This window comes from Maniola jurtina, chromosome 9, assembly GCF_905333055.1.
Source record: "Maniola jurtina chromosome 9, ilManJurt1.1, whole genome shotgun sequence".
NCBI lineage: Eukaryota > Metazoa > Arthropoda > Insecta > Lepidoptera > Nymphalidae > Maniola > Maniola jurtina.
This window is the reverse complement of record NC_060037.1, coordinates 9,512,742-9,537,010: the sequence shown is the minus strand read 5'-3', so window position 1 is coordinate 9,537,010 and position 24,269 is coordinate 9,512,742. Positions and strand designations below refer to the sequence as shown.

Here is a 24,269-nt window from a genome sequence, read left to right as displayed (position 1 = left end):
AACCTATTTGTCAATACGTCTACTTCCATAATCCATATCAGCTTTTACCGCCGTGAAATAGATAGATAAATAGAGCAGGCTACTTGTACCGAAAAAAGTCGTCCAATCTATCTATTATCTCGTGACTTGACGTTGGCCTTTACTATTCAATATTCATGCATACTATTCATACACTGTTTTCCTAATTGAACACGTATTTTGGCTTTGGACTATAACATAAGCTCATAGCTGTACCTACCTATGTACTATTCTAATTTCTACCTTTATATGGACTCATAGGGCAAACACATCATATTTTGAAGATATTTGTACGAATGGATAAGAAGATCGAATGAAGAAAGATGCTGAACATTTTCTTCTTAATGGTGTGTATCTAAACTAAGAACATAATCGTTTGTCCATCATCCGATTACTTTACTTTACTTATGGTATAGGCAATATACTTAATACAAGTACAACACATTTGAGGCAATCAATTTTCACTGCAAGACGTCCGAGGGGGCAAATGACGTCATCCACGGAGCAAAGATAATGAAGTAAATAGTACGAACTCGTGACCAATCCTAATGGCTCAGCATCTGATCAATTTGTTGCGATAACATCGAAACGTGCCAGTTTGCGTGGATTACGGTTATTTGGTATTATCTAGATTAAATCTTAAACTAATGGATTAACAGCCCAAACCTTTAAATATCTTATTTATGACGCCTAATTTAGGTATCACTGTTTTTTCTTCCTTTCGTTCTTTCTTTCTTAATCCTGGGTTTCTTTTCTGCATTTAACATAGCTTAGACTTAGACACTTAGACCTAGCTTGAGCTAGTGTGGCATCCCCCTGGATAACTCTATCCAGCCTAGCTCACTCCAAAAAACTCACTCAAAATCCAAGCAGGCCAGCCAGGATGGCGAGCACTTCAGGAAGTTTAGCTAGGGAGCCAAAGGTGGCAGCGTTGCATTTAAGCCGTAGGTACGTGTTCCGATGTCTTGGCATTCTCCATGCATTCTCTACATAGAGGGTTATCCCTATTTACTTACTCTCCTCTCTGTATTCAGATACTGACAGTTTATACCTACCTCTGTAACAAGTTCTTACATTGATTCCTTGCCTTGCATCCATTGCATCCAATTTAATTGCCCATTAAGTCACGCCTTTCTCCCAAATTCTTTAGCTACGAATGACTTTCGAAAAATAATTTACTTGGCTACGTTTGTCTTTTCCTTATTAAGTAGTACCCATTTATAACAGAGTTAAAAAAGATAAGACGAGTACAAGAAACGCCAATAAAAATAACGGCGTGATTTTTATCCGATATAGCTTTAGGGTTAATCATGATCAATCAGTGTTCGGGTCGGTCATGGACCCGGCCCTGATCGTGCTGCGACAAACAATAACAAGCTTTTTAGGGTTCCGTCTCAGAAGAGAGAAAAAAGAACCCTGTAGGATCACTTCGTTGTCTGTCTCTCTGTCAGTCTGTCAAGATCCGTCAAGAAATGGTAGTTCCCGTTGACATAGAATCATAAAATTTGGCAGGTAGCAATGTCTTATACCACAAATAAAGGGAAAATTCGCAAAATCGTGTATTTATGGATGAATCACAAAAAAAGTGTTATTTCTTGTACGCTGGTACGGAACCCTTCGTGTGCTAGTCCAGCTCGCAATTGACCAGTTTTTTAATATACATGCACAGCAATTTGGTAACAATGAGAAACTATTTTTAGCGCGGTCATACACTGTTCCAATTTCGCAATTCGTTTTTGTACTTACTTTTGTGTCACGGGTTTAATTGCTTTCAATTAATTGTGTGTACCTACTTATTAAAACTTTCATGAATTACCTTTTTCGCAGTTTCGTTTTTACATAATTTTTATCTTCATAAGGTCGACAGAGTTCTATGTTAACATGTGGTTAATATAGCATTATGATTTCTAGAGATTACATTCCATCCGGTAATCCATGATTGAAATGCTAGGTTATAGAAAAAAAAAATAAGTAAAACATATTCCTGGTGGACAAGTTGCTAGTAACGAGTAACGACTACTACGTATCATATCCTGTATATTATGTGTATTATTGTAGCTATTAGTAGATAGTAATCCATACTATAATATTATAAATGCGAAAGTGTGTCTGTCTGTCTGTCTATCTGTCTGTCTGTCTGTCTGCTACGCTTTCACGGCTCAACCGCTGAACCGATTTTAATGAAATTTTGTACAGACTTAGGATACATTCCGGGGAAGGACATAGGCTACTTTTTATCCCGGAAAAACAAACAGTTCCCGCGGGATTCTTAAGTACTCATCCGCTTGATTGATTCGTATGAAATTTGGTACCGATTACCGAAGTAGCTTGCGTCCCTGTGATTGACATAGGCAACTTTTCATCCCGGAAAATCAAACAGTTCCCACGGGATCTTTAAAAACCTAAATCCACGCGGACGAAGTCGCGGGCATCCTCTAGTGTAATTATAAGAAGGCACCTTGATGAAATTCATCGTTCTTTTGACAGAAACCAGTACCTACTACCTACCTATTAACACGTTTATTTGAATTCCAAAAGAGGATTAAGCTTATCGCTTATCGTAATCGATGTTAATCGATCCACGTAACAAACAGGAAGTAGTTGAAATGAAACCTCAGTCACAGAATATGTAGCCTCGGTAACAAAAGCGGGAGGCTATAAAGCAAGGCGCCATTTTGAATTGGTATTGACGCGATGCAAGCATATTGTCACTGGGAGGTCCACATCCGGCGCCGGCCATTTGCATCGAACGCGACTCGAATCGATTATTTAATTTAGAATTAAATCGTAGCCATTAATAGTCCTGACGCCTCGCTATGTCATTAGAGCTAGGAAGGTAGAGATATGGTTGAAAATAGGGTCCATGTATCAACACCTTCAACAATAATGTACTAGGTACTTATTCACCTCGGGTCGTTGTCGTCTTCATCATCAACCGATAGACGTTCACCGCTGGTCCTATTCTCTTGTAGTGACTTTCATATGCCACGGTCTTGCGGCCGCCTGAATCCAGCGGCTTCCTGTGATTGGCCGATATTGGGTCCGCCAACGCTGTGCTCTTCAGTGCGTGGTCAGCATTCCTCCATCTTGGGACCTCAAAGTCCCATCAGTTATTCGAACTATGTGCCCTGCCCATTGCCACTTCAGTTTCGCAACCCGTTGAGCTACGTCGATTACTTTGGTTCTTCTACGAATTTTATTATATCTTTTTCATTTGATCTGGTAGCGATTTCTTCTACAAAATAATAATACACGTACGATACACAAACAATTTTCTTCAGAGTATGTACTCCAGACTGCAGACCCCCAATAAAAACAGACAACAATCGGGCCTACAATATTGCAATTAAGAATTCGCATGTACCCATTAAATGGAACAAACTTATAAGTGCAGAATCAGCGACAGGTGGCCTCGCACGTGCTTGCTTGAATAAAACCATGAATGTCAAACGAAGGCGAATCTGCATCCGAGGGCCCTTTAATTCACATCATGTAATAAAAGACACTTTTTCCTCACAAAACTAAGGTCCAAATCATGTATAGTCTAAAGAGCGCTTATGACGTTCTGTCGACGAAATAGGAAAGATACTTTCTGATTCCATATCATTAAGATATTTATTGCGAATGGTGCGCGTGCTATCGTTTTATTTTGGCGGTTCGGTTCAGGCTCATAAAAGACAATTTTGCCGGCTCGGGGTGAGACGCGGGACTGAGGGTTAATTCGCCACCCTCTATGACTGTCTGACTTTTCATTATCGAGATGTTTTATTAAAGGAGGGCCTGGTATATTCTGCTAGGGGAAAATTAGGGTTGGCTGTTGAGCCTGCAGTACCTAGATCAGCGACCTTATAACCAGGTTAAAATAAAAATAGATTCATGTTTTCACAAAAAGATGTGGAAAATCCTTAGGCGCGTCCCTAGGTACCTACTGAAAACCTGAAATATTCATATATTTTGAGAGCTGAGCTATTCAATGTGTACAATAACTTCGACACAATTTATAAAGCTTTTATTAAACTTTTGCCACAAAAATCATTTGCTGATTATTGTTAATTTAAAATTCACTATACGATAAAATTGCGACAGCCCTATAACGGATCAGCCGCCAAATATTGAGTTACCCAGTCGAAGGGGGTGGGTGGAATGTTTACACTGGGATTTAGGGTTGGCAATATTGCATTCCACTACACTTTACAATACACTATACTACAAGCTTACGCTCATAAATGAGTGTGTTGTGTACGCCTATCAAATCTGGTAAACTACCCATTAGTTATTATCATAATTATGAATTATACGAATGTCTATGCCAAGTGTATGTATGTTTATAACATTCGTTCCTCCTGCAAAAGGAAGCGTACTTATTAGTACTTACCTACTACTCTTGTATAATATAAAAGCGTGTTATGTCTAATATCCAATATAAGGTATATATCCAATATATATTGCTCGATGTCTATCAAACAGGACATTCGGTACATTAAACAAGCTGATGTTATAACAACACACGCCGGTTCCACGAAACTGTTAACTAAACACGATAGACAATGCCACGCGCCGAATCCAAACATGTGAATCAGTCATATTCAGTGCCTAGACCAGCAACTAGTAGGTACCTAACCACCACTGACCGCCAATATGACTGCAAACTGGAAAAAAACTAGAAACTGTTTTAAAATGAGCATTCCACATGGAATAATTTGATTGGTAATAAAATCCATGTGTCTGCCTGTCTGTGTCTGTCTGCCAGCTTTTCACGGCCCAACAGTTTAACCGATTTTGATGAAATTTGGTACAGAGTTAGCTTACATCCCGGGGAAGGGCATCTGCTACTTTTTATCCCGAAAAATAAAAGAGTTCCCGCGGGATTCTTATAAGGGTCCATTTGTTTAACCGATTTATGTGAAGTTTGGTACAGAGGTTGCTTCCATCCCGGAAATTGACACAGGCTTATTTTTTATCCTGGAAAATCCACGGAACACCGCGGGCATCATCTAGTTCTATATAAAATTGTGTGCGCAGAATTGCATTCCACGTGCTTGGAATTTCTCTTCATGATCAAATCAGATACAAGGAGATCCTTAAGGTGCCCACGCACCGCAACTGCACTGCAGCGGAACTGCGCGTCGCGTCAGCGCCCCGCACGACATTCTCTCCAGCCGCGCCGCGCGGCAGTGACGTACGCGCATCGCGGCTGGAGAGAATATCGTGCGGGGAGCTGACGCGACGCGCAGTTCCGCTGCAGTGCAGTTGTGGTGCGTGGGCACCTTTAGGAAAACCAGGACACAAAAAATCCAATCCGTCAGATCTATAGTGTAGTCAACCCTAAAAAGTACCTAAGAGTTCTAGTCACTTGAATAATGTCTAGGTGTACTGCCATTTGCTCCCTACCTATCTCACATAATATTCCGTTTATTATTCACTAAGTTCTTCCGTGGGCGAACTACTTACGCATTGCAAACCAGATGGCCTACAGAATTACCTTCATTAAATTTTATAATCTCCACATTTTATGTCATTCAAATAATCTAAAAACTATAGAAAAAAAAATATTTTGCATATCGATTGGATCAATAGACAAAACGATCTGTATTGACTTTGGTGCTACATCCAAATCCAAAGTTTGAACTTCGAAGTTTGACCAGAACTTTCTGCAAAACCGAGCGCAAAGTTCTAAGGTTCTCTAGTCGACAACACCACATTCGTTTAGCTTTCTTGTAAGTGTGAATGAAATGAAAACCCTGAAGCCCTTTGAAAAGTTTCACACCAGTCCGCAAAGTCATCACTCCTCCCCGCAAAACCTGGTGCTCAAACTTTAGTTTCTTTGCTATACTTCTTCATAGCCATGTTATTCTTGAGACGTCAAAGGAAACCTCGCGTTGGGATTAATATTTTATTAAGTTATATACGGTCAAACTGTAGGCTCCGTGCAGCCCACCCGCTACGGAGTGAGAACTGAGAACTAATTGGCACTATCAGACAGATGGCAGCTGTGATAAAATTATTATTGCACCCGCGCTTTAATATCCGGTTGCTGTAAAAGTTGCCATGATAATGTTGCCTACTACATTATGAATGTATCTAAGAAAATATAGTAATTATTATTATCTATACCTAGGTATGAATATCAAGAAAATAAAACCACACACTTAATACAACTTTTACTTGCATAGATAGGTAAATAATAACAAGTAGAAAATAAAAAACGCGTCTGCTTGCAACTTTTTATGCCGGAAAATCAAAGAGTTTCTACGGGATTTAAAAAAAACCTTAATCCACGCGGACAAAGTCGCGGTCATCAGCTAGTATTACATGATAAATATAGGTAATGTGCATAACTACATAGTAAATAGAATAAAATCTTAGTTTGGTAGAACCTAATTTTCTTCTAAATTAAAACAAATGTGATCCATAGCGGTCCATCTAATGGTTCTACCTATAAGATTAAGTAGATATGTCTAGTTTTTATAAGCTTTTTACACGGTAAGTATACCTCATAACTGCTTAATTGAACTTAATAAATATTTAATTATGAATATTAGATAAAGTTTCATAACTACTACATTCCTCAGCGGATAACGTAAAATATCTTATAAGTAGATTTTACGTTCTTGAGTAGGTAGATAATCTAAACTCTAAGCTTTAATTGAAGTACCTTAAGCTCACTCAGGGGTCGAGAAGATATAAATAATTAACATACAAATCTGAATAACCGAGACGAATAGGTACCAACCATAATATTTGAATTTGTATTTGATATTTTGATGTCATTGAAGTCTGATTTAAGGGTCGTAATCCACAGAAAATATAATATCTACAGATTTATTTGGTAGGTATCAGCCACAGTAATCTATGAGTAGTAAGTAGATATATAGTATTCTAAGTTGCACTATCGCACCATTAAATTATTCATCGTCGATAAAATATACAACTGCAAGATACTCTTTGAAGGATTAACAGTACAAACCATTTTTTGTTAACAGCGCGATGAAAGTTTAATTATTATTATTTTTAGGGTTCCGTACCTCAAAAGGAAAAACGGAACCCTTATAGGATCACTTTGTTGTCCTTCTGTCTGTCAAGAAACCTATAGCGTACTTTCCGTTGACCTAGAATCATGAAATTTGGCAGGTAGGTAGGTCTTATAGCACGAGTACAGGATTAAATCTGAAAACCGTGAATTTGTGGCTACATCACAGAAAAAAATATTAAAATGTGTTTTAATTTTCAAAGTAAGATAACTATACTAAAGTGGGGTATCATATGAAAGGGCTTTACTTGTACATTCTAAAACAGATTTTTATTTATTTTTAAGCATAATAGTTTTTGAATTATCGGGCAAAATGTCGGAAAACTACCTGAGCACGGAACCCTCGATGCGCGAGTCTGACTCGCACTTAACCGGCTTTTTTTTTCTTTTCTATTGTTTACAACATTATTAACACTACATTAAATTAAAAATACAGATGGCAATCCATTGTAAACTGTAAAAAGTTTATATGAGGATGGTGAGTTTACTAATATAACAAGTAGGTACATTAAATTAAAAAAAAATTAAAAAATGTTGAATAACAAATATAAAAACTTACTTAGTTACAAGTGTATGTTTGATTTCCTCCTCGATTCATTATACCTATTTATAATATTATTTTTATTATTTTATTCTCGAATAAAAACTGCATACAAAATGACACGTAAGTTAGGTAGTTCCGGCTCTCAACTGATGTGGAGATTTTACCCGTTTTCAAGGTAGCACACGTGCACGCTGCAGGGTCGTCGCCTCTCGGCCGCTCGGCTGCGCTGCCGTTCGCGTCCGGGCGACCGAGGGATTCAAGACATCGTGATTCATAAGCGTCAGGTAGCTTACACGATTATACTGAAATACTTAGCTCTTTCTTTCCAGACACTTAGCTATTGTAATTTCTAAAGTACCACTTAAATATAAGTAGATTTATTGTTTGTTTTAAAAAGGTATCTTTATGGGCTTATTGGCAGGTAAAGTACGTAGCCTGTACCTACCTGTTCAAGTACTTTTACAAGAGTAATTTTAGATAGGTCTATCCAAAAAAAAAGATCCCGACGAATTGAGAACCTCCTCCTCTTTTGAAGTCCACTAAAAATTATTAGTCAGTGGGTCTGGCGGAGTAACCGATGATGGCTGAAAGAATTTCCGATTCCTTTCGTGCTCCGTCGTCAGCGGTGAGATGAAACTTCGTGAGGTTCTTAGTCGGTAGTTGGTAGGAGTCCGACAACCACCGCGCTTCCCCGTGGCCGGTGGTATCCATGATGGATTTTCCTTGCGGAAAAAAGGTATATAGGTATTGTTGGTATAGAATAGTTAATTTAAAATATACTACATGCAAGAGTCAACTTAAACAGTGGTATAACGAAACTCAAATATACATTCAGTCTCTTGTAGACTGATGATCCAATAAAGAACGCGCGGCGTCTCAAAGTGAAATGGGACCAAATACTCAGGTGCGGCCACGAACGATACATTGTGATGGCGTCGCGGCCCGCAGTCACAAAATAGAATTAAAACAACCACAATGGAGCGGCCCTTACAATACACGGACAAATACGAAGCTAAATCCTACCAAAAGCTTCAGGTGTTCGCTCGGTTAATGCCAAGGTTGCTTACTGAGAATAATAAAAAACCTTACAGTAGGTAGGTACATACTTACCTAAATAATTATTTATACTTATCTATTTATAATGTTTACATGTATGTGACTGGTTCTAAAAACTTACTGTTTTTGCTCTATTGTTTTGATGGTAGGTAAGCCCCGCAAAGTTACCTAGCTCGCTAGTCCCTATAAAATAAGCAAAGTAAACCAGATTTCTTTTATTTATAGTAAAACCAATTCATTAATTAATTAATAATTACTTATTATCAATTAGGTTTTTAAGAATCTCGTGGAACTCTTTGATGTTTCAATTTAAAAACCCGTCAAGTGCGAGTTGGATATTTTAGCCAATAAATATGTATATTGCAACATTAGTTGTTAGAAAGTAAGATTTTTTTGGGCTTCAGGTTTGAAAACATCTATCGGAAAAATATAATCGCGAGTGTGGATGAGTCATAATATTATTAGTTACTATACAGTTTTGGCTACAGTAATGAACATTTTTTAAAATTCGATCAAATTCAAAACCCGTGTCACATTTAAAAATGAAAATGCCCATAATTATATACTAAAAGTATCAGAGTCGCCATCTATCGGCATGAAATAAACAATTAAATATATAAGTTCTGGAAATGTCTACAAACGCCACCTATCGGCCACTTGTAATCTTGTACAAAATCATCACTAGATGTCGCCTTACAATGTTACTGCAATATTTTCAGACAGAGCCATCTATTGTTGCATAGTTGATAAAATGAACGCCATCTACTGGGGAATAGCTAATTTAATAATTATAATAAATGGCAACACTATGCGTATATATATCGACGCCATGTCAAAAAATCCTCTTTCATGATTGGTTATTTCAATTGGTGCATTCCTATTCGTGAAATGGGCGTCGCTTCGGAACCTGCTTCCTTCCGCCATTTTGCGGCTGTCTCAAGAAGCCGGCGTTCCTCAACGAGCCGAGAAGGAAAATATCCAGCCGCATTGCGGCAATCGGTTACTTATTCTGTACAAGTGAGTATTTAGAGGCTATATTTTGTGTTGTGGTTGACTTTTCCGTATTTATTTTGCACTATAAGGTATCTCCACGGTAGGATTTTCATATCATTCGTGGTCGTTTCGTTAGTGCTATATGAAATAAGCTCACCCATTCGAAAGCACAAATCAATTCTGCTTTCGTCAGTTACGAGCTTAACACGCAAATCTGCTCGTAGTGTATAAATTCTACACGGGATCATATTAGGTAAGTATTCTTAAAATATACTTCCATTGTTTCAGAGTGGATAAGGCCGATACAAGATGTATTTGTATAACCTAACACTGCAAGGGTCTACGGCCATCACACACGCCGTTCACGGTAATTTCTCCGGCACGAAGCAGCAGGAGATTATAATATCACGTGGCAAAACATTAGAGCTGCTTCGACCAGATCCCAACACTGGCAAAGTTCACACGCTGATGAAAATTGAAATATTCGGCATTATCCGATCGATGATGTCATTTCGTCTTACAGGCGGCACAAAAGGTAATTGACAACGTTTTCCACCACGTGGTCATTGACCCCACACTAGTGCCAACTACTTTTTAGTTAACCTAACCAAGCACATTTCTCTGTAGATTAAATTTTCATTTAGTAGATAGTCTAAGACTTGTAGTAAATATTGCATTGTCTTGCTCCATACCCTTTTGATGAAGGTGTATGGTATAACTAGGTGCATAGATTGTATCCATCACGTCGCCCTTTGCAATTGTAATAGTTGCCGAGATGTTCGTTGATGGTACATTTTGAAATTAACCTATACCTACCTAGTTCCTACATAATAACTAGCTCGGATAGAACATCAATACATGCTTTCTTAGGGGGGCATCTATGGTAAGCCTACATGCAAAATCTCCAGTTTGTAGACCAGCAGTTTAACCTGTATGTTGCTAAATCAGTCAGTCAGTCAGTTATTTGGTGGAAGGCTAGCAGTTGTTTTGCATTGCGACTTGGGTGTCATCTATTGTATGTTATGATGCTATGTCCTTCATGCAAGTGTAATCAACAACTAAGTTTAATTTCAATCAGATGAAAGATGTACAATGCATAGGTTACAAAGAATCATACATATTGACAAACTAAAAGTATTTGAAGTTAAATAGTTAACAAGAACTACAGCTCTATATGTATTCATGGGAGAAATTCTAATTTTTGCAATTTTACATTGTTTAATCCTTTGTTGCAGATTATTTAGTGGTCGGGTCTGATTCTGGTCGCATTGTTATATTGGAGTACATTCCAGCCAAGAATATCCTAGAAAAAGTTCATCAAGAAACATTTGGCAAGTCTGGCTGTCGTAGAATAGTGCCAGGACAGTACTTAGCTATAGATCCTAAAGGCAGAGCTGTTATGATTGGTAAGTTTCTGTAAATATTTTTGTTATTCATAATAATTATTTCTGATTATGTATTCTCGTTTTATTTATTCTACAATAGGAACTTACTACTTGTATAATATAATAGGCACCTTCTAGGGAAGTGCGCACCCATCTTAGGCTGCATCATCATTTGCCGGCAGGTCTAATTGTAACCAAGTGCTAGATAAATTAAAAAAAAAAATGATGACAAAAATACACATAAAACTGAATTGTCTGTTGAACACCCTGCAGTTCTGATCTAATAATAATACAATTTGATTGCTTCTGTGTCTTTATTCTGTTAGTTTATAGAAACATTAATTACTTCAGGTGCCATTGAGAAGCAGAAATTGGTGTACATTTTGAACAGAGATGCCGAAGCAAGATTAACAATTTCCTCTCCGCTAGAGGCACACAAGTCTAACACTTTGGTTTACCACATGGTTGGAGTGGATGTCGGCTTTGAGAACCCCATGTTTGCATGTTTGGAGATTGACTATGAAGAAGCTGATGCTGATCCTACAGGTGATACATTCATTTTTTAGCATTTTTTATTTTAGCTCTTCTAGGATTGCATATAATAATAAAATAAAATACACAAAAGTGAAAAGATGAGCTCTACAAATGCATCCAAAATGTGTTAGTTTTAATTTTCCTCACTTTAGATGTTTGTTTATGTAACTACTTGTATTTACATAAAATGAACAGGTACATTAACAAAAGCCATCATTAGTAAACTGGTACATTAAATCTTCCAAAATATCCTTGCTTTTCAAATCTTTAATATATTTAACCTGTAAAACTTATATGATTATTCTGAGGTTGAGGTCTCTGATTGACTGTGAGGTTAAATCCTCCTTGCAAATGATAAATTTAAATAAATAAAAAATTACTTCCACTTGCTCTAGCAAAATCTAAGACTCAAAATTCTTACAGGTGAAGCTGCTCAAAAGACACAACAGACCTTAACTTTTTATGAATTAGATTTGGGTCTCAACCATGTGGTCAGAAAGTATTCTGAACCTCTCGAGGAACACGCCAACTTCCTAATAACAGTCCCTGGAGGTAACGATGGACCTTCGGGGGTACTTATCTGTTCTGAGAACTACCTCACATACAAAAATTTGGGGGACCAGCATGATATCCGTTGCCCCATACCTAGGAGGCGGAATGACTTGGACGACCCTGAAAGAGGCATGATCTTTGTCTGTTCTGCAACACACAAGACAAAGTCAATGTTCTTCTTCTTGGCCCAAACAGAACAGGGAGACATATTCAAGATAACAATTGAGACTGATGAAGACATGGTCACTGAAATCAAGCTCAAATATTTTGACACTGTACCCGTTGCCACTGCAATGTGTGTTTTGAAAACTGGCTTCCTGTTTGTAGCTTGCGAGTTTGGCAACCAGTAAGTATATCAAGTTTGTCTATAAAAAAATTGCAAATTTAGTCAATTTAGAATAGAATATTCTGTATATAATCTGTTAAGAGTTGTGTGGTTTAAGCAATTAAATATCACTTGCATTAACGGTGAAAGAAAACATCGTGAGGAAACATGCCTGAGAGTTCTCCATGATTTTTGCAAAACTGTGAAGTCAGTCAATCTGCACTTGGCCAGGGTTGGAGTTGATGAATGACGATTTTTTTATTTTATTCAAATAGACTTTTACAAGTGCTTTTATCATCAAATGACTACCAATAATTATTGGTTTAAGATGACCTTTCATTTCAATTAATGTGAATTCTTTTATATGCATGTAAGCCTTGTGTGATTGATATATTCAGTCAATTGCACTACTATTATTTCATGCTAGAAAAGACATCTCTGAACCAAGGTCCTCCCTTTTTTATGAGGAGAGTGCACACTGATATGAGATGAACAAAACTTCTTTTGAACTTATATTAATTCTTAATCCCACCAAGCACCAGCGGTAATCAAATTTTTACACAGCATCATACTGGAACGCTAATTCGCTCGGCGCCACGGCTTTGCCTGACAAGTGGTAACTAGCCGGCCATAGCCTCCCTCGAGACCAGAAATTATTGCATTCAATTCAATAGTCTTAATAGTTTAATATCAGGGAGCTAGCACAAAACTTGTGACAGCTAGCCTATGACATGTGATAATCACAACTCTGACTCATTCTCGCTGAAACTGCATTGTGTCAGTCATGATTATTGCAAATTGTTCCAATGTAGTGTTAGGTATTCATGGCTTTACCTTCAAACTTCAATTATTGAGTTCTAATGTGACCATCTTCATTGCAGTTACTTGTATCAAATTGCTCACTTGGGTGATGAAGATGATGAGCCAGAGTTCAGCTCAGCCATGCCACTGGAAGAGGGCGATACATTCTTCTTTGCTCCACGCCCGCTGAGAAATTTAGTGCTGGTTGATGAATTGGATTCACTTTCACCAATATTAGGTAATTATTTAGATAGATTAGATTGTTTGTGTGTAGGGGTAATCTCCAAAACTAATAAACTGATTCTGAAATTTCTTGTGGGTCCTACATTAACAATGAGTACTATAAGCTGTAAATTATATTATTTTTGCCCACAATTTAATTATGTAGTTCTAAGTAAACCTACCTAATATTATAAATTAACTTATTTCATAGCATAATATAACCAAAATAATATTATTTCAACTTTCAATGATGTGAGACTTATCCGTGTTTCATCTGAATTACATTGACGATTCATTAACCAGATCTGAGATAGTCCTTCAGAAATATCTTCGCAATACCATGTTACTTCAGTACATTAATACCAGTCTCTTTGTTTTAGCTTGCCACGTGGCTGATTTGACTGGTGAAGACACTCCGCAAGTATACCTAGCCTGTGGGAGAGGACCTAGGTCATCATTAAGGGCCTTGAGACATGGTCTGGAAGTAGCAGAAATGGCCGTTTCAGAACTGCCCGGGTCGCCTAACGCTGTGTGGACTGTTAGGCGACACAAAGATGGTGAGTCTACTTGTATTATGTAAAGGAAAAGAGAATACTTAGTTAAAGATAAATTCTGGAGGATATTGTACAAATACAATATATACAATATGTATAGACAGGGAAACCAAATGAAACAGCATAAATTGTGGTCATAAAGCTATCAAACCAAATATGACATTGCCATCAACAACAATATTCTTGTTTGAAATGGACATCTAGCTAGTACACAGATATGGTTGTTATATATTTTAAACAATCCTGAAAGCTAGTTAGAAAAATAATTTCATCCTATTAATATAAATCTGAGTGTTTGTTGGTTTGTCCTTCAATCACGCCTTACTGGAACGACGCAGGTTTTTGCATAGAGATCTATTTTGGAAAATTAAAGAAGTCCTATGGGATTTTTACCCTTACTCCACAGAGATGAAGACACAAGGATTATGTTTTATGAGTAAATCCAAAATACCTGTTTCAAATCATAGATAATCAAGGAGCTTGATGATTATAATCATTGGTCCGTGTTACTGAAATACCGTGACGTTACAAATAACCACTTATGAAAGCTCCTCCTTTATCAACAAGTTACTAATAAAACCCTGGTTGTTTGTCATACATAAACACCAGTGGTTTTTCGTTTCAGAATCCTCTTTCGGGCGATGAACAAACAGAAGGTCTTCAGTGAACAGGTAGGCATCAGAGTACTGTTTTACTGGAGGCGACTGAAGAAAACACTGCTTAATAGCGAAACTTCGACCCTGTGTAATGGATTCTATCTGTGTTCTTTCTCTTGGTTGCAGACGAGTTTGACTCTTACATCATAGTGTCGTTCGTTAACGCCACCCTTGTGCTCTCTATTGGGGAGACCGTAGAGGAAGTGACGGACTCTGGGTTTCTCGGAACGACGCCTACGTTGAGTTGTCACGCGCTCGGCAGCGATGCCCTAGTACAAGTATACCCAGATGGGATAAGGCATATTCGCGCCGACAAAAGGGTAAATGAATGGAAAGCTCCTGGAAAAAAGTCCATAGTCAAATGTGCAGTGAACCAAAGACAAGTTGTTATTGCACTCACTGGCGGTGAACTGGTATACTTCGAAATGGATCCTGTAAGTATTTGTCATAGAGGCAATAATACACTTGCAAGGAACAATGGTAACTCAGTTTTGTTAAAAAAAATCTTAATTTTTACTCTACTTTAATATGGTAGAAACCTCACATCGTCAAAACTGGGATACATCTTCCTTGCAATGTTAATATTTTGATATTAATTCATACCTAATTTTTCATATATTTTTCTTATTTCGTAATATATTTTAGTAATGTCTTATTACCGACGTGTTTGCGAGACGCAGCTTTCGGGCAGTGTCTCGTGAGAGTGGGCAGTAGCTGCCCCATGCAGTGATGAGCCCACAACGTCGCAGAGCATGTCGTGCTCCCGCTTGCGGTCGAGTACGGCACTTGGCATATTCCATAGCCAAACTGGAGTCATTCAGACTTTGAAGGTGGCAAAACCATGCCATGGACAAACATACTATACTCAAACTAACAATATGGTTGACTTTCAGCTGTATAATGACCTCCTGGATCATTAATTCATTACAATACATTTCTTTTTGTTTAAAATAATGGTAAATGCTACTAAAATTACCAAATAAAATTGGTATAAAAGTTTTGTATCTATACGAGTTCTTATTGATTGTATAGGTACATTTCATTTGTGTACAGTGTGCGCCAAACGAGCAGTCAAATCTAAACACGAAGCATCCGCATTATACAAAACCAGATCTCAGTTGAGCTTGCATATTTAACACATCTAATCAAATACAAGCACAAATCACCATGTTGAAATTTCAGATTAGACTACTTATTTTGGACACGCTATAACGTAATACTAACAAGGTTGAGAAACAATGAATAGAATAGATTTTTATTCAAATGAACTTTTACAAGTGCTTTTAAATCATCAAATAATTTACCACTGGTTCGGAATGCTATTTTATTAGTTATTATCTCTTTAAAGAGCTATAGATCACTTGTTATATTTGAAGTTATTTTTAGACTGGTCAGTTGAACGAGTACACGGAAAGGAAGAAGCTATCGTCTGACGTGTCCTGCATGGCGCTGGGGTCCGTGGCGACGGGCGAGCAGCGCGCGTGGTTCTTAGCTGTGGGTCTTGTAGACAACACTGTTCGGATAATTTCACTGGATCCAGCAGTAAGTTACTTTTATCTATGGTCAAAGTTTAGTGTCTGGAGTACATATTATGGCGACATTTTCATGTACACTTCAAGAAAATTTCGTTTTTTTTTTTTTTTTTGAAAAAAGTAAATGCTGAGTTTCTTGCTGGCTCTGAATAGAATCTGCTTTACAAACCAGTGATAGAGTACAAGACATAGCATAATTAGTTACAATAGTTGTCCTACATAAATGAAGAATCAACGTGTGTGCGTAAAACGCACATAGGCTGTGGTTGAAAATGTCCCCATGTATGTATTAATTTTATACATTTGTAATTTACATGATGAAACAAGGACACCAATGAATTTTGTGATTACAAAAACCCAAAATGCGTTATTCTAAAACTTCTGATTCTTATAACTGTTGTTATATCATAGAAATAATAATCTAATTTTATTCGTAATTCTAACAAGTTATTATTTCTTCTAGGATTGTTTAGCGCCACGTTCGATGCAGGCACTTCCCGCCAGTCCTGAGTCTTTGTGTATAGTTGATCAACCATTCGAATCTGGCGCCAAATCCGCCTTACATCTAAATATAGGTCTAAACAATGGAGTACTTTTAAGAACCACTCTAGATTCTGTTAGTGGAGATTTAGCAGACACGAGGACCAGGTAAATATCCATAATGTGAAGATTCTGTAGTACACAATCTCTTACATTGAGAGCTCTTAATGCTATCTCTCTCACAATGTTCCCTGCAGAAAAGGATAGCATTAGTTTTAGATCTGCATTCTGCAGTTTATTTAAGAGAATTGTGCACTTCAGAATTAAACTTACACGGCCTGATTTTAAAGTCTTGTATTTAATGAAATATGCATTTATTAAAAACTAGCTGATGCCCGCAGCTTCGCCCGCGTGGATTGGTCAGATCCCCTGCAGCATCAGGATTGAGGAGTTGGACTCCAAATTTTTTATGAAACAATGTCGCAAAGTTCCTCTATCGATTAAAAAAGAAATGACGCAAATCGGTTCAGAAATCTCGGAGATTTCGGTGTACATAGGTAGAAAAACACAACTCCCTTTTTAAAAGTCGGTTAAAAAAGTAGCCTATTTTACGCCCTGGTCAATCCTCTACTTGCCTGTGAAAGTCCCGTCAAAATCGGTTCAGCCGTTCCAAAGATTAGCCTTTTCAAACAGACAGACAGACAGACAGACAAAAATTTTAAAAACGTGTGATTCAGTTATGGTATCGTTCAAATAACCATATGAGCTTAATATGAGGTAGTTATTTCGAAATTACAGACAGACACTCCAATTTTATTTATTAGTATAGATATAAAAAATGATGAAAAACTTAACGCTCCATATTACATCTGAAATATATTGATGTTTAATAATTAACCAGATCTGAGAAATCCCTTATAAATGAGAGTGTATATTTAATACCATTCTTCAGTGCATAAAATAGTTAACTCTTTTTTTTAAAGGTACTTGGGATCTCGTCCAGTTAAGCTATTTAAAGTGAGAGTACAATCGGCCGAAGCAGTATTAGCTGTGTCATCGAGGACATGGTTGGGTTACCAGTATCAGAATCGGTTTCATCTAACGCCACTTTCTTACGAATGTCTGGAATATGCAGCCGGTTTCAGTTCTGGTAAGTGGAATAAAATCCCGATTCATACAGTGCATTTTACGCACGTTAGTGATAAATTAGTAGCGAGCATTTTCTATTATTTTGCTTATTAAATGGACAAATGCAACATGCAATGGCAAGTGATCTATTGCAGTGGCTAGATGTTGATAAAAGGAATAAAGGTGTTTACTAAGCAGTACAGACCTGCCAACAGTTTTGTTCAACTGTTCAGTGTTGACATTGTATTGCTATAGTCTCACTTTGTCGAGGCTTAAAGCATGTTAAATTGTTAAGGTAGACTAGCCACAATACATGACAATCCTCTCACCACAAATAGTATGCTCTCCATACATTTCTTTCACAAAGCAGTCCACAATGTTGCAACCTAGCTAGATTGATACGTAACTTGTGCCTGTTACTCAACTTAAACTTAGTCTCATAAAACCCGACGTGTTAACGTAGCGTGGCTTTCGGGCTGCGCTGGGTTGATAGTGGCGCGTAGCTGCCCCATGCAGTGATGAGCCCACAACGTCGCAGAGCATGTCGTGCTCCCGCTTGCGGTCGAGTACGGCACTCGGCATATTCCATAGCCAAACTGGAGCCGCTTAGGTCATGAAGGTGGTAAAACCATGCTGTGGACAAACTTCATAATATCATCTTTTAAACACATTATGCATATAAATAATTTCTATTCTTTTCTATAAAATATCATGTTGAATATTCTTGAAATTTCTTTTTTCCTTGTGTGGGGATTAAGAAACCTTAAGGTACAAAAACTCTGAAAACCCATCGGAAATATTATGTCTGTACTTCAAAAGAATGCAATTTCTCCCGCACCCCGTCGCACTTACCCCAATCTCGCTGCATTAAAGAAGTACTAACTCGCCGAGTCGCACAAGAATAGGGTGACTTGCGACGCGGGGCGAGAGAAACGCATTCTTTCGAGGTCCCGAAATATGTCTGACAGATTATTATTAATTATTATGTAATGCCTTCAAAATGATTTATTTTACGTTTCACTAAAAATACCACACTTTCATTTTTATAATATTAGTGTGGATTGTTTGTATTTTAAGCAAAAATTTTATTCCAGAACAGTGTACTGAGGGTATTGTAGCAATCTCGTCGAACACGTTAAGGATTTTGGCTCTGGAGAAGCTTGGTGCTGTATTCAATCAAACATACCAACCGTTGGACTACACACCACGAAAGTTCATCATAAACTCTGAGAACAATCAAATAATTATACTAGAAACTGATCACAACGCCTACACAGAGGAAATGAAGAAGCAAAGAAGGTTAATGAAAATTCTTATAATACGCGCAAAACAAGTAGTCTAATGTGAATTCAAAGTGCTCACGAAGTGTGTGTAAAAACAAATCTAGCCAGGTTTGTGTTATATCCTTAGTCTATGAGCTGTGCAAAATATATTGGACTAGTTGTTTTGCAATTACTGTAGGACCCATCTATTTTTCATTATAAAACTTCATTGTTGATATACAATACATTGAAGTTAATTTTGTTTAACTAATATGCTTTAGTCCCATATTTTGTGCTAATCTTTTTAATTTTTCATATAGGATTCAAATGGCTCAAGAAATGCGGGAAGCAGCGGCTGGCGGGGCACCTGAGGAACAACAACTTGCTAACGAAATGGCAGATGCATTCCTATCGGATGTTTTACCAGAAAACGTGTTTTCGTCACCTAAGGCTGGCGCGGGTATGTGTCTTGTACAAGTTGGATCTTTGCCACATTCTCTGGGCAAGAGCAGAGTTTGTCTCGGAGCACTCTGTCTCTAATCGGGTGTGGCCAGATCAAATCCTTGCCTTAATCCCAGACTGCTTTCTATAAGTTGTTTGATTCAAGCACAGGAAACATTTCAATACATTTTAAATTTTTTTGAGCCAATAATTATTATTTGTCAGTATATCTTTATTGTTAGAATTCAAACCAAACTGCGGTGTTTATAGTGTGTTTTATAGGTTTTCTTGACAGACACGACAGACAGACAGACAACAAAGTGATCCTATAAGGGTTCCGTTTTTCCTTTTGAGGTACGGAACCCTAAAAATACTTAATTAAACTTTCATCGCGCTGTTAACAAAAAATGGTTTGTAAGGTTAATCCTTCAAAGAGTATCTTGCACTGTATATTTTATCGACGATGAATAAATAATATTTTAATGGTGCGATAGTGCAATTTAGAATATTATATATCTACTTACTACCCATAGATTACTGTGGCTAATACCTACCAAATAAATCTGTAGATATTATATTTTCTGTGGTTTACGACCCTTAAATCAGACTTCAATGACATCAGAATATCAAACACAATTTCAATATTAAAAAATAGATTTAAAAAGTTCTTGCTACCGAATTGAACCAAGCAGACAGACATGCCTGTTGTAACAGACGTACTATGCATTCGGAGAATTGGAGTTTCAGGGCCCGTAAGTCAAGAATTTACTGTCGACTGAGTCAGCGAACAATCGCTGTGCGATAAAAGCACTTAATTGATAGTGGACTTGCATATTATTCTTTAGTAAATTCTAGTAAGTCAAAGATTTTATCATTCAGGACATGTATTTTATTGTTAGGCATGTGGGCATCCCAAATCCGCGTGGTGGACATGACGACGGGTGGCAGCCCCACCACTGTGGCTCTGCTGCCGCTGGAGCAGAACGAAGCGGCCGTGTCGCTGTGCGCGCTGCGCTGGTCGGCGCACGCCGAGCACGCGGCCTTGCACCTCGTGGTCGGCGTCGCTAAGGACTGCATACTGTCGCCGCGTTCGTGCACCGAGGGCAGTCTACATGTCTACAAGGTGGGTGTTCTCACCTTTGGCGTAGCTGCCGTTGTCTTGATCTGTGCTCATAATCAATTTAACCCTCAGAAAAGCATCAAATATTCAGCATATTTTAAATATAGTTTTTTCTTTACAGATTTATAATACGGGTAAATTAGAATTAGTCCACAAAACTCCAGTAGACGAATACCCTGGAGCGTTAGCTGCATTTAACGGGAAACTTCTAGTCGGCGTCGGTCGCATGTTGAGGTTGTACGACATCGGCCGGAGAAAACTACTTCGCAAGTGCGAAAATAGACACATTCCAAACCTCATAGCAGATATTAAAACAGTCCGACAAAGAATTTACGTGGCAGATGTACAGGAGTCTATATTTTGTGTTAAGTACAAGAAGAGGGAGAATCAGCTGATCATATTTGCTGATGACACTAATCCTAGGTGGATAACAAATACTTGCATACTAGATTACGATACAGTAGCAATGTCTGACAAGTTTGGCAATATAGCTATCATGAGGCTGCCACAGACGGTCACCGACGATGTGGACGAAGACCCGACGGGGAACAAAGCTCTTTGGGATAGAGGTTAGATTTTATTACTATAACAATAATTAATTAATTCAATTTAAAACTAGCCTTTGAAACCTTGCTTGTAAGAAAATGATGATAAACATAATTCACACACACATGCTAGACTAATGAAAATTAATGATTAGTTTATAAATCTGACACTTTATTAAAATAATTCGTATTTCATAGACTGTTATATCAAAATCAAAAAGTTATTTTCATTTTCAGGTCTTCTCAATGGAGCTTCACAGAAAGGCGATGTTGTCGTCAATTTCCATATCGGTGAAACTGTCACGTCATTGCAACGAGCGACACTCATTCCCGGCGGCTCTGAAGCTCTCCTCTACGCAACCATTAGTGGATCGCTCGGAGTACTCCTGCCATTCACTTCTAGAGAAGATCATGATTTCTTTCAACATTTGGAAATGCACATGAGGAGTGAAAACTCACCACTGTGTGGACGCGATCATTTATCCTTTAGAAGTTATTATTATCCAGTAAAAGTGAGTACTCTATAATTTATCCACAAAATTAAAATTTACAGGATGTCAAAAATGTTTGCAGCCCAAGTTGCATTTTTAAGATCTAACCCAATGGTTAATCTGGTTTAATTTTTATCCAGATTCTAGCTCGTTTTCATTGATAATAATAACGGATCAACATAACTGGATTAAATAAGATACACAGATAGGAGTTAAAAAATAACGAGTCGGGTTCTGTACGCTAGCTCCTCATTTACACAATCCAAAGTTCTAGTCAACAGGTGTCTCACATGAAGCATCTGTGTTACGACTTTGGTAGAGCGAGCGGCGAGCCACCGTAGTTGCGTGCGAGTCGTACTGACGAACGCGCGGCGCGGCCTCGCTGCGCGTTCCCGAGAGTCGGCCGCGCCTAGTCGTGCTGTCGTAGTTGTTGGAACGAACACTTAAAACCCGCACTCTATTTGCTATGTTTTCAAACTCATCTAGAAATATTAATCACACTTCACACTAATATTATAAAGGTGAAAGTTTGCGTGCGTGTCTCTCTCTCTCTCTCTCTCTCTCTCTCGCTCTCTCTCTCTCTCTCTCTCTCTCTCTCTCTCTCTCTCTCTCTCTCTCTCTCTCTCTCTCTCTCTCTCTGTGTGTGTTTGTTTGTTTGTTACTCCTTCGCGCAAAAACTACTGGACGGATTTGGCTAAAATTTGGAATGGAGATAGATGAAATCCAGGATTAGCACATAGGCTACATTTTATCCCGGAAAATCAAAGAGTTCCCACGGGATTTCAAAAAATCTAAATCCACGCGGACGAAGTCGCGGGCATCATCTAGTTTACTATAAATGCGAAAGTGTCTCCGTTATCTTTCCACGTTAAATTCGCTTTCCGGACTTGACGTTCCCGAAGACGAACATTAGGCTACTTTTGTCGCGGAAAATCAATTCCCACAGGATTAAAAAAAATCCAAATCCATACATGAAGTACCGGGCATCATCTAATTTTTAATAAGACCAAGCTCTAGTACTCCACATGGTTACAATGCGACTCGCGCGTTACGTTGATAGTACTATCAGACACCTTGCCAAATCCCAACAACAACTGTACAAAGTTTCACTCAATCAGACGAAATATGATACATGAACGCATAGAAGAACAAGTGTAAATAAAAATTTATAACACCCCCGACGATCCAAAGTATCTGAGTTTTCCAAAACATCATTTTCAAATAAATAATTATGTATTTAGGCAACGTCCATCTTGACAGCTTGACATTTGTCTATTGACATAATATTATGAACCTAACGGTTATCTAACCTTCTTTTCTACAAGAAAACTAGAAAAGAGCTGATAACTCTTAAACGGCTGAACGAATTTTTTTAGATTATAGCTAAGAACACTCTCGATCAAGCCACCTTACAAATAAAAAAAACTAAATTAAAATCGGTTCATTCGTTTAGGCGCTACGATGCCACAGACAGATACACAGACACACAGATAAACACGTCAAACTTATAACACCCCTCTTTTTGGGTCGGGGGTTAAAAACCGACATTAATTTTTAATTTAATGATGATAAGAAATCACAATACTGATAATTGATTTGTTTACTGATAATTGATTTGTTTGTTTCAGAATGTGATAGATGGAGATCTCTGTGAACAGTTCAACTCTTTGGAGCCGGCCAAACAAAAGGCGATTGCGGGCGACTTGGAACGGACGCCGGCCGAGGTGTCCAAGAAACTAGAAGATATTAGGACAAGATACGCGTTCTAAGTTCTAGTTTAGTCTTAATTAATTTGCATAATAATTATAAGGAAATAGATGCATTGGCTGATTGATAATACCATCTCGTTTTATTTTATTTCCCTACCGTCTTAACGAAAAGATCGTATGGCCCATTAGATCCAACTCCACGAAATATCTAGTCCAATTCTCGGAATGTCTAAAGGTGAACGCACACTTATCCGAGCCGAACGAAACTCATTTTAGAATTCTGTATATGAACCTCGAACACTTCAGATTCGACGCTGGAAGTGTCCGAGGTTTCATGAGATTTCATATTAATATACAGAATTCTAAAATTCGGCTCTGATAAGGTGTGCGTTTACCTTAAAATATGCCTGCTTGCTAGGTTATTTCCCCGAATGCCTAATTCTGTAACTAGAAAGAAGTTTACCGAATTCAAAAAGGTTTCAATTCAACGCGTATTTTTTTTGGCTTCTCAATGTCATCATTTTGTGGGTCTTTAGGCATTCTCCAGTGTATACTGTATGTATCAGCAGGACGAGAAGTATACCCATAACCCAGTAAGTATAATAATACAAGATAAATAATAGTAATACAGGATAAAGAATAAGCACTATTCAGCCACAAAACTTGAGAGATTTTTAGTTCAGAGACAAGCAATTGTATTTTGCTAATCGGAACTGCTGAACCGATTTTTACGGGACTTTCATAGGCTGGTCTAGTGGAAGGATAATAGAGGCTACTTTTTATCCTCCAACGGGATTTTTAGAAATCGTAATGAAAATATTCTTAAAAACTGCGTGAGTTGTATCGACCCCACCACCCCACGTCTCCTGGGGCCGGTCATTTGAATTTTCT

At 37.9% G+C, this 24,269-nt stretch overlaps 1 protein-coding gene across 3 annotated transcripts; it reads left to right on the top strand.

The window, feature by feature from the left end:
* Positions 1–9,486: 9,486 nt before the first annotated feature.
* LOC123868511 (splicing factor 3B subunit 3) lies at positions 9,487–23,500 on the top strand. 3 transcript variants are annotated; one of them, XM_045911057.1, is made up of 17 exons: positions 9,489–9,665; positions 9,930–10,176; positions 10,877–11,047; positions 11,378–11,572; positions 11,984–12,458; positions 13,319–13,476; positions 13,841–14,017; positions 14,797–15,104; positions 16,057–16,212; positions 16,666–16,850; positions 17,666–17,832; positions 18,905–19,109; positions 19,393–19,532; positions 20,413–20,636; positions 20,755–21,202; positions 21,416–21,690; positions 23,298–23,500. In XM_045911057.1, exons 2-17 carry the CDS (start codon positions 9,951–9,953, stop codon positions 23,436–23,438), a joined length of 3,651 nt encoding a protein of 1,216 aa, XP_045767013.1. In that variant the 5' UTR covers positions 9,489–9,665; positions 9,930–9,950; the 3' UTR covers positions 23,439–23,500. The 3 variants fall into 3 exon arrangements, with proteins under 3 accessions (XP_045767014.1, XP_045767015.1, XP_045767013.1); XM_045911058.1 differs by lacking the exons at positions 19,393–19,532; positions 20,413–20,636; positions 20,755–21,202; positions 21,416–21,690; positions 23,298–23,500 and having other exon boundaries at positions 9,487–9,665; positions 18,910–19,071; XM_045911059.1 differs by lacking the exons at positions 16,057–16,212; positions 16,666–16,850; positions 17,666–17,832; ... (4 more) ...; positions 21,416–21,690; positions 23,298–23,500 and adding an exon at positions 14,640–14,685 and having other exon boundaries at positions 9,487–9,665; positions 14,797–14,937.
* Positions 23,501–24,269: the final 769 nt, after the last annotated feature.